Here is an 11,611-nt window from a genome sequence, read left to right as displayed (position 1 = left end):
TTCTACTGGGAGGCTTTCGCCACCTCCCTCCGCTTTGCGGGGCCTCTTCTGTCTTTCAACTCCGGGGCCCACACGCGCGGGCCTGTTTCATAACTTGTTCTTTCTTTATCAAAAAGAAGACATCATACTTTGCTGATAAAGGGCTGTTTCTGCCTATTCTTTCATCTCCTGTAAGTGTCTTGCCTCCACTAAGTGTGCAAACGCCACCGCAAACTCACTCAGTCTGCTCACAAGTCCAAGGAACAAATACCCGGGCGGCCCCGCGCCGCCGACGCCCCGCGCCCGCCCCAGCCCGCCTTTTTTCTGAAGGCGTACCACGCAGGCGCAGCCGGTCCGCGCTAGCGCGCCATTCGATGAAGTGCGCCTGCGCCTGGAGACGCCCCGCCCCCGCCCGTCCTCTATAAACCCTTAATAAAGCTTCTCCTCGCGAGAGACTCCGCTCTCATGCTCGCTGCCGGGGTCGGAGGTCAGAGCGAGCGTCTCGCGGGCCATAAGAGGAAAATGGCGGTAGAGTCGCGCGTTACCCAGGAGGAAATTAAGAAGGAGCCGGAGAAGCCGATCGATCGGGAGAAGGTGTGGGGTCCGCGAAGAGGTGGAGGTGGGCCCGCAGGGTAGAGAACGAGGCCTGGGCGCGGAAGGCGGCGGTTTCCCCTCGCGGGACGGCTCGGACTCGCCGCGGTTTCTTTAACTTGTGCCTTGCCCCGTTTTTCCGCCTTCCCTCCCAGACTTGTCCGCTGCTCCTGCGCGTCTTCACCACCAACAACGGCCGCCACCACCGAATGGACGAGTTCTCCCGCGGCAACGTGCCGTCCAGCGAGCTGCAGATCTACACCTGGTGAGGGCGCGGGGGCGGCCGGCGGCGGGGAGGACCGCGAGCCTGCGCCCGCTCCCTCCCTAGTGGGGGTCCCCTCCTCGCCTTCAGTGTCTCCCCTTTGGGGCCTTTGGGCGCAGCTCCCGCGACGTTAGAGGCCCTAGCTGTTAGGTAAAGGTGGATTTGCCCATCGTGTAATGCTTTTGAGTTTAATGTTAAAACTTAGATTGTAGAGAACTGGCAGACCCAATTGCCCTCACGGTTATGGCTGCTTGGTACGCAGATGATTCGTCCGTAATTGAAATGCGGTAGCCGCCCTTAAGGGCTCATAGTCGAATAAATGGTAATACGACATAGTAAAGGTGAGTGATGCCATTGAGTGACGCTAGCCGCAAAGAGCATTTCCATGTATATTAAACCTTAGATGCTGTATTATAAAAAAGTCAACAAAAACCAAGTAATTTCTGATATCATGCTTAACGGAAAAGCTTTTGATGTGTTCAGTGAAGCCTGCCCCCAAATGTTCATCTCTTGTGCTTGCTCACCGCCCCCACCCACCACTCTAGAGCCATCACATACTGCAGGCTTAGCTTCGGTGCTTTGTATTCTCTGACGTGACATCATAATGGCCGTTTAATAGTAGTAAAAAATGTATAATTAAAAAATATATGACTTTTGTGGTTAAAATATGTGTTACATTTGCATTTTGACTTTTCAGTGTACAGTTCAGTGGCATTAATTATGTTCATGTTGGGCAACCATTACCATTACCTATTTTCAAAACTTTTTCGTTCCCCCTAACAGAAATTCTGAACTCATTAATCAGTAAATCCCCACTGGTTCTCCCAACCCTTGGTAAACTGCAGCTTATGTCTGTATGAATTTGCCTGTTGTAGATTTTTCATACACCTAGATTCTTAAAATAGCTGTCCTTTGGTCTGGCTTATTTCACATATAAATCTTGCATAATGTTTTCGAGGTTCATGTTTGTTGCATGTAACAGAACTTCATTCTTTTTAATGGCTGCATAATATTTTACCATATGGCTGTTCTACGTTTTGTTTGCTTACCTGCCAAGGGTCACTTGGGCTGTTTCCACCTTTTCTCTGTTGTGAATAATGCTGCTGTGAACATGGGTGGGTGTGCAAGTATCTGAGCTCTCAGTTCTTCTGGGTATATGCCCAGCATTGGAATTACTGGGTCACATGGTCATTATATGTTTAACTTTGAGGACCTGCCAAACTTTTTCACAGCAGCTACACCAATTTGCAGTCCCCCAAAATGTGTAATTTTAAACTGTAAGTTTAGCATGCTAAAACTCAGTTCTTTGAAGATTAGGACTTTGTCTTTTTGGAGGTATTGTTATATTTGTGTAGTGGTGTGATTGTAGCTCAGCATCATTCCAGGAGAAAAGTTGTAGGAAGGTTAATATAACTTAATAGAGAAGAACTGTTACTAGTGGATTGATGAAAACTTACATTCAGAGATTAAAGTATATTTTCTTCTACAAATAAAAGTTTGCCAGGTTCTGTGCTTAGACCCTGTAAATAAGGTACTGCCCCCACTGGCCCCTATAGTAAGCTCTTCTAATGAAGAAAGTAAATGAACAAAATACTAAGTAAGACAACATCTTACTACGCTGATGGACAGTGACTGTAATGGGGTTTGTGGGGGGGACTTGGTGAAGGGGGACCCTAGTAAACATGTTCTTCATGTAATTGTAGATTAATGATAACAAATAAATAATACTAAGACTTTAGAATGAACAGGGCTACTGAAATGTTCCGCAGATCCTCTACTAACCAAGAAAAAAACTTACAAAAAAATCCTGTCCTAAACTGTCTTATCAATAAACTTCAACCAAACAAGGAAAGACAACTTTGTTTTACCTCAAAATGGTGGCCAAAGAAGACAAGCTTCTGAAAGGCACGATATTTGGTGTGGGGCAGCACCGAGCTCTGCTCCCCTCCCAGAAGCCGTAATGAGGGAAGTGTTAACAAACGTTAGGAGTTCTCAGTTTGTAGCAGTAGACTGGGGGGCTCCAGAGGGCAGCCCTAAGATAAGTCGGGAGAAGAGAGTGCACATCCAGAGGTGCCCGGTGGGAGCAAGTCCAAGACACTGGAGTTGGGAGAACAAGCCAAACACCACAGAGCTGGTGGCTCCAGCATTTGGGGTCATTAAACAGGTTATTGAAAGAATTACCTGGGTCAGTGTCAGGGTTCAACCAGAAAATCAGAACCAATAGGAGGTGCATTACAAAAAAATCAAGAGATTTATTGCAAAGAATTGGCTCATAATTGTGGGAACTCCCTAGACACCTAAATCCCTGATCCGTGGGTGGCCTATCAGGAAGGGCAGGCTGGAACTTTCAGTGAGCTGAAGCTGCCCACGGCACCCCGAATATCTTCAGGGAAGCCTCACCTCTGCTCTTAAGTACTTTTCAGCTGATTGATTCAGGCCTAATCAGATTGAACGAAGCTTACGCAGATTATCTAGGGTAATCTCCTTAGTTTAAAACCAACTGGTTATAGACTTTATAGTCACATCTACAATACATTACAATAACATCTGCATTCATGTTCGATGGAATAACTGGGGCTGTAGTTCTGCCAGATTGATGTATAAAACTGACCCTCACAGTCACCTAGCAAGGACTTTGGCCCCAAGAGACCTCTTGTGTTCTTCACTTGTGTACTCAAGCTTTAGCGCTCAGAAAGCAGCTGCCAGCTGTTGGCCTGGGAAGATGGTCCTCAGCAGGTGGCGAAGCTTGAGTATCCGTACTGTCAGAACTGATGAAAATTGTAAACCAGATTACCCAAATTCATTATGAGCAAGACGACAATATGGAAAATGTTAATAGAATGGAAGAAAGGATTCCTTGTGGTACACAGTATGAGCATATACTGTGTGTAATTATATGCAGAGAATGACTGATACAGAATAATTAACATGAGAGTATCAGGTAAGGAAAAAAGTCATCTCCCAGCAGGTAAACCAGTCTGGCCTCAGGCTTCATGCCAACATTGGAGATAAGTGAGGACAAAGTTAAAATAACCAAGGAACAGATAGGAACTCTGACAAAGTAAAAGTATGCTGCAAAATTAGAGGGCAGTAGGAAGGCTAACAGTGTGAATCCTTATCAGAAATTTTAGTTTGACTTACGTTTTTGCTTTGGTTAAATTAAAAGAACTTAATTGCATGAAAAATACAACATTTGAGGCATGAATTCTGTTTTTTGTATTGTCTCATGTATAAAATGTTTGATAATTGTCCATTTTTTTTCTGTAGTGTATATATGCACAAAATGCTTCGAGTGATGTTAACTTCACTGGTTATTTCTGGTTGATGAGATTTGGAATATATTGCATTCTTGCATATGGCTTTTCCACCTCTTTGAATAATGGAGCATGTATGTAGCTGGGAAAGCCAGTCACGCACGGCTTCTCCACCCCATGCACCACCGCAAGAGAATGACCTTGGGCCTGGAACATTTCCTTGCAGAGATAAAGAGCGCTGCTCCTCACAGCCTGTGCTGGGCATCTCTTTGGGAGTACCTTTATCTATTCTGGGCTTGATCTGTTCTTGTTTGTTCTGCTTAAGCACGTGTGCTACATGGCACCTGACCAGTCCCACTGCTACATCTGTTCCCAGTGGGGAGGGAGTGGAGACCTTTGCCTGCAGCCCAGGAAGGGTGTGTGCAGACCATCACTGCATCAGCCCCAGGGTGAGACCTGCTGGCTGCGGGGACCCACACTGCTCACTGTTGAATCTGATGTTGCTCTTTTTCTTCTCTGTGCAAGTAAAGCATTGCATCCAATGCCTGGGTGAGTCGTCTTTCTTGGCAACCCCGCCACCTGCAAGTCACGCGGTAGGCCAACATCTTGGGGCTACTCCCGATGGCCAGCGTTGTGCTCTGTGCTGTCCTCTGTGGTTGGGCTCCTCCCCTGGAGGTGGAACCAGGTGTCACTTCCTCAACAGCCGTTTTTATACAAAAACAGAAGCTTTAAAAAACTGAGGCAGAGATGAGCTTCAGGGAACATAGAGTTAAATAATGAGAGGTTGAAATAACAGTGGTGATGCTGGAGAAAAAAACTGATTTGTATTGGAGAAGTAAAAGCATCAGGATGGAGCTGGGAAGAACGGAAGAATGCTTGCTTAGGTTTATGATCTAGGCCACTAAGAGGGTAGTGGTGGTTTTGATGGTAATGTGAGAGAAGTGGCATGTTTTGGGGGGCACAGTGTTGTGTTATGGTTATACGGAGGAAGGGTTCAGCAGCAGTAGGGAATGGAAGATAGTGTCATCCTGGGTATTTTTACTCTTGGTGCTGTTGCAGCCATGGTTTTACTTGAGTATGATGTGGAGATTTGTAAATAGGGTGTAGAGTTAGAACTAAATGACCTTGGGCATTTGGTTCCCTGCTGGATGATGGACCTCTAGTTCTCATTCTTCATGAGTGCCTAGTATCGTTGTTTCATTTTATAGCACCCTACAGGCAATGTGTAAAGTTCCACATCATTCATTTCACATTGTCAAAAAAGGAAACAATATAAAAACACAGGAGTTGACCCTTGATCAACATGGATTTGAACTGTATGGGTCCATTTATATATGAATTTTTTTCAGCATATACACAGTGTCTGCAATTGAATGTAAGGTAACAGACTCCATATGTGATGTAGTTGATAGAAATGGAAAAATGTACATAGGGGTCTGTAAGGTGATTGAATTGGCAACCTTAGTGTCATTAACAACACACAGCTATCTGGACCAGAGAGAAATGCCAGGATCTGATTGGAGTAGAGCAGAGGCCAGGTCCGGCAAAGCCAAGGAGGGGAGAAACCTTTGCCCTTTCCAAGTGGGCCCTTCGTAGTCCTTGCGTGACCCACCTGCAGGCAAGTGTCAGCCCTGGCAGGGACCAGTGAGGCGGCTAGTATCCTCTGCTTTCCTGCTGTGTCCTTTTTGTTGCACCTGAAGTTAATTGACCCATTTTATATGCAGTAGGTGTCAGTAGTTAAGTGTTTGGGGAGTGTACATGGATTTTCAACTGTGTGTGGGGTCACTGCCCCTAATCCCTGTGTTCAGCAGTCAACTGCAGTTTGTTATTTCCAAGATGCTTATATTTTAAAAGATTTTTTCCGTATTGTTCCATATGAGCTCAAAGGACTATATTAAGTTCTGATTTCAAATAAATATTTGCAGGGCAAGAATATATATTGTGAAAAGAGCCTGTGCTTAGGAGTCTTGAGAAAATTAACTGTTTCTTTTTAGGACTCTGTTGAAAAACTCACAAGAATCTGTCTTAACTACACATCTTTATGAAGATGCTTTCCTGTTATATTGGTTCTAAGATGGATTCCAATTTTAAACATGATAAGATGCAGAAAACTGCATGTCTTAGAAATAAAGAAATTGTTTTAAGTATTATCACTGACAGGGAGTTTAATGTATCAAAATTTCAAGCATTGTGGCTGGTAGGAGAGTGTTTGGTGCAAACAGTATTATTTGCTGCTTTAAAATCAACTCAAGTAAAAGACCTTGATAGTTTCTAATGTGAGTCACAATTCAAATACACACTGTTAACTCTTAACTCATATGTCAAAATTCTTGATGCATTGTTGCTATATTGTTACCACTATGTTATTAGTTAATCAAATGTAATGTCTTTTTTTAAAAAAATTCAGGATGGATGCAACCTTGAAAGAACTGACTAGTTTAGTAAAAGAAGTCTATCCAGAAGCTAGAAAGAAGGGCACACACTTCAATTTTGCAATTGTTTTTACAGATCTTAAAAGACCTGGCTATCGGTAGGTAACTTCTCTCATTTTTAATTCCTATAATCTGTTTTTGGCTTTGATATCTTTTATTGTTAAGGAATAATCTGTTTAATGAATCTCTTTAGTAGGAAAAATGTAAATTTATACTATCTTAATATCTGGTTTAGCTTTACATAGTAATTAAAACTTTTGAACTGTGCTGTATGGTAAGGAGCATATCCAATCCTGTATTTACTTTCTAATACAAACTAAATTATATTGGTTTGTGATCCATTAACAGCTCGTCTCTTTTCCTGCAGAGTAAAGGAGATTGGCAGCACCATGTCTGGGAGGAAGGGGACTGATGATTCCATGACTCTGCAGTCGCAGAAGTTCCAAATAGGAGATTATTTGGACATAGCAATCACCCCTCCAAATCGGGCACCTCCTTCGGGGCGCATGAGACCATATTAAATTGTATTTACTGTTTCTTGAATTAGTTTTCATTCAGTAATGTAAAATAACCTTTTTTCATCCCTTCATTTTTGCCATTAAGCCTTTAAACAAATTGTGATTCATCTATTTAGGAATTAGGTTTGGCTGTGTTATGGTATGAATATTAATGGAGTCCATATGTTTCAAATCCTGTAAAATATGAAGAAAAGTGCTCTTAGCATTCAATGTAAAACTGTATTGTTAAATATATGTGTGCAGTCAACCTCAGTGTGAACGTTACTGGAGGCATGGGAACAGGGCTTAGTGTCGTATTTGGGGTTATACCGAGTAGTGGCGGGTGGTATGTTAAAGCCACACTGGGGCAGAATGAGAAAGCCAGGGAACTGTATCCGCAGTGGGTTTGTGGCCTGGCCTGTTGAATGCGGTTTGGGAAGGACCTCTGTGGATGAGGCAGCATGGCGGCAGAGGCATTTCGAAGCAGCCTGAGCGAGACAAGTTGAAGAAGCTACCTGTGTTTGGAGAGACTGGCCGGCCTGAATCAAGTTACAGTGACCAAGTTAGCAGGACAATGAGTGGCAGGTTGAGGGCTTTTTATATTTAAAAAACGGGCAGAATGGGGCATTTTGACGTCAGTAACCACAATGGAGATAGCAAGGGTTAGGTCTTAGGCTAAGGGTGGAAAGGTTTATGCTAAAGAGGAGTGAAAATGGAGGGAGGGGTGCAGGAGGAGTCCTAGGAGCAGGAAGAGGAGCCGGGGATGGGGCCCAGTCAGGTGGGTAGGGGACAGTCACATCCTGGCGGGTGCTGGGGACTGGTTGGTTTCTGAGTATCAGGTTTGAGAGGCGCAGTGTGCACAGGGGTTAAGACCAGCCGTGCAAAATGTTTAAAGCCTGATCGCATCAGTAGCTCTGCGAGCATGGACAAGGTACTTGAGTTTGTTTTTTGGTTTTTGTAATTCATAAAATGGAGGTAACAGCCCATAGGATATGGAGATTAAGAATTTGCAAAGGGCTTAGAATAGATAGCCTGATATGTAAGAAGCAATAAACAGTTACTAGCCATAGAGTTCAGTCAAAACTGGAACCATATCCTGCATGGCGTCATTTTCATTCTGAAGTTTATATACAGTATGGCAGTATGTAGTCAGCCTAAATTACTGCTAGTCTGTTACAGTAGAAGGTTGAAAATGCATATTCCAAAATGAGGAAAGTACATGCTAGCAGTGATTTTGAAAGTAAGATGCAGTTGTTTGATCTGGAACATAGAAAAGCAGCCTTTAAAAAATCTAATGTTCCTGCGGACTTGGTGTTCCTGCTGCAGTCAGTCACCAGGGGGCAGGGGCGAGCCTGGAATCTGGGCCTAGTGCCTCTTCTGAACCCCGGACCCTGATTCTCTCCGCATGTAGACTAGGTAGGCTGGAGTTGGGTGAGCTGTAAAGGTAATTTAAACCCAGCTGTGGGGGAGGAGGAGCCGTGGTGATCTCCCTGTTTGTGGGGAAGAGCAGGACCTACAGCGCCGGTCGGGCCCTGACAGGCTGGTGCTCGTCGTGTGAGCTGCAGGCAGGACTCTCCTGCTGCTCCAGGCCATTCTCCCCATAGTTCACAATAAAACGGTTTATTTGCTTGGTTTCAACGTGGAATTTCTCCTTTTTAAGATTTCAATCTTCCACCAAAAGTAGTAAAGAATACCTTGTGAATTTATTGTTGAATATAATGCTAAGAATCAAAAGACTTCAGTATAATTCTTAATTCCCTCTGGCTTTGGTATGTGTGGCTTTGAGTAAGTAACTGAGCTGTTTCTTCCAAATAGGAGTAAGTGGTCACCATGACAGCAGAGGGTCAGTGCGTTAGCATCCTGACTGCCTCCCTTGCACGTGAGGTTTTGTGGAGCTGACATTTGCCCTTTGTCATGTGTGATTTATAGCACATGCGTTGCCTATATAATCTTTTCAGTTTTCTCAGAGCATGCACGAACTTGGTTATTTTCAATTAGTTACCAAATCCTCAATAGGGAGTTATGATGTTAAGTTTATACTTGAATTTTACAAAATTTTTGGGCTCAGACTGTTTTACCCATAGTAATTAGCTCAAGTGATAGCTCAGATGTCCATTTTCTGCAGGTGTGTGCATGCATGTGAGGGGCAGGTGTGGAGAGAAAGCTATCAAATGGATAATCTAGGTTTTAAATTATCTGAAAAATTTAAACCTATTAAATAAAGAGCTGAACTCAGACCTACCTCTTTCTATTCAGTCACAGTTTTTATGAAACAGAAGGCGGCACCCTAAAACAGCTTAGAACTTCGCCAAGGCACTTAGCTTGCATTATTTCACATAGCCTTCACAAGTGAGATAAAAAGACTACAGTTTGTGTTTATGGATGAAATTGAGGCCTGCTTCAAATGACAGGTCACCAGCGGGGTATATGAACCTAGGTGGCCAACAATAAGTTAGTTGAAACATGTTTCTAAATATTGTGTTCTTTCATAGGTGGTTTTATCCTCAACTCGCCAGCAATCTGGCTTCCACACTACACTGATGCCGCTCTTGTACTGAAATTATTTGCATTTATAATTTTCTGCCAAGGTACTGTGATGTAGAGAATGGACCTGGTTCGGTTTTTATACAAACAAAACATATCTTTTAAAGAAATGATACGGTCCTGTTTCCAGTTTGAGCGCAGGGCAGTTAGGTGAGGTCTGTGTGTGCTGATCTAAGAGCCTGCAATGGAAGCAGCCTGAGGGAAGGACATGGATCTCCCACCCCATGCACCTTAATCCCTAGGTGGGGGGAAAAGGCTAAGATCTACGAAGCAGCTACGAACAAGTAATTCTAATAAAAATCACCAGCCTGGGAATGTGACACCGAAGTTATCGTAGGGAGGTATAACTACATACCTTTCATAAAACTAGGGAGGAGTCAATGAAATAGAGCACGTACCTGGCAGGTAGTGAATGTTTAGTAAATAGGGATATAAAAGGAAAGCCATTTGTAGCCCCCCTCGCTTTGTGCCTTTGGTTCAGGGTTCGCTACCCTATCCAGGTTAGCAGGTCAGCCCCATTTTAACCAAACTCCTAAGAAAATATCGCAGGATTTGGTGAAATTAAAGCAATTTAAATTCTGAATGAGGTGAACCTCCTGAGGCATTTTCAGACTGAAGATTATCTGGAGTGATTATTGGGAACTCAGAATTTGTAGCATTCTTTATTAACTCAAACTTTCCAATCTTTTGTCAGGGAATAAAATATATTTAATGAGCGTCTTTCATACACCAGGTACTGTGGGCCTAGGGATACAGATACAGATCCTTCCCCAGGAAGTCTATACAGTCTAGTATTGAAAGCATAAATACTGATGGTGATAAAAGGTGGGTAGGAAGTGTCATGAGAAGGACAAATCACTACTGAACGTGGCATTTGAGTTTGTCCAACTCCTAAAAGAGTTGGATCCATCCTACAGATAAAGGGTATAGAATGAAAAACGGTGTGAAAGTGAAAACCAAAGGCCTCACCGTCAGTGGAGCTTCCACACTGGCTGCAGTTAAGGATGGAAAGGAATGCCACGCTGTGGTGGCAAAGGGTACAGGGGAGGGAGCACATCCCAGAGATTTGAGAGACTAAGATTTTGGGGGTGGGAAACGGCATGGGAAAGGGTCAATGAGTAAAGCTGCGATACCCTCAGTGGAATATTGGGATGATGGTACTTACGCCTCAGGAGCTGACCTAAGAATTAAACTGGGTGAAGTGTATTAGAGCCATACCTAGCATATCAGTGTTTGATGTTACCATTAATTCAGTAAATTGCTAGGTACCAGTGTAATCATCAAACAAGGTCCTTGCCTTCATCGAGCTTATGGTCCAGTGGGAGAGATGAACATGAAATAAATGTACGCTCAAATACTTTATTAGGAATTATGTCATGTATTGATGAGAATGGGGTGTTGAGGAAATCTTTAAGAGGGCCTCAGAACGGGAAAATGAGGCAGTCTGAAAATGACATTAAGTATGAGAGCTGAAGCAGGTTTCAGCCAAAACTCTTGAGTTTCAATTAACAAGAAAAGCTACTTAAGCACAAGTTCAGGCAGCATCTAACTGAAGTCCTGGGCTAGAGCTAGCTGGTTTCAGGCCCCGAGTTCTCGCCTCGGACCCCTCCCGCCAAGGCTCCGTCTCACGCAGGTCCTCCCTGGACAGCGGCCGGCAGCCCAGGGCGCACACCTCTGCACGTCCAGATGAGCGCGCCGCTGTTCCAGCGGCTCCCCCATCGCCTGAGGCCAGCGAACAGTCCCCAGAAGGGCAGCTGGCCCGGGAAGTCATCAGAACCTTCCCGAGAACGAGGCTGAGACTGTGTCCAAGCAAGAGGGGAGCCTGGAGATCCGCAGCTGCGTGGTGGGGAGGCTGGCTGGAGGGGCTGAAGCGGACAGGAAGTGATGAGAGAGAAAACCCCACCCGTCCTGCCGGTAGGGGAATCCGATTCCAGCCGCGACTACGAGAGTGCAGTCACCTCAGTGTGCAAATTCCTCTTCTCATAAATTGAGCTGCCATTTGTAAACAAGAAAGTCTTAAAAGAACACTGTTGAAATAGAAGATGTAAAAGA

At 44.2% G+C, this 11,611-nt stretch overlaps 1 protein-coding gene across 1 annotated transcript; it reads left to right on the top strand.

The window, feature by feature from the left end:
* Window positions 1–414: 414 nt before the first annotated feature.
* Window positions 415–7,283, top strand: SAP18 (Sin3A associated protein 18). The gene is made up of 4 exons (XM_036924531.2): window positions 415–573; window positions 726–835; window positions 6,494–6,616; window positions 6,886–7,283. Exons 1-4 carry the CDS (start codon window positions 445–447, stop codon window positions 7,037–7,039), a joined length of 516 nt encoding a protein of 171 aa, XP_036780426.1. The 5' UTR covers window positions 415–444; the 3' UTR covers window positions 7,040–7,283.
* Window positions 7,284–11,611: the final 4,328 nt, after the last annotated feature.

Source organism: Manis pentadactyla, chromosome 2 (assembly GCF_030020395.1).
Source record: "Manis pentadactyla isolate mManPen7 chromosome 2, mManPen7.hap1, whole genome shotgun sequence".
Lineage (NCBI taxonomy): Eukaryota > Metazoa > Chordata > Mammalia > Pholidota > Manidae > Manis > Manis pentadactyla.
This window is presented reverse-complemented; position numbering and strand designations above follow the sequence as displayed.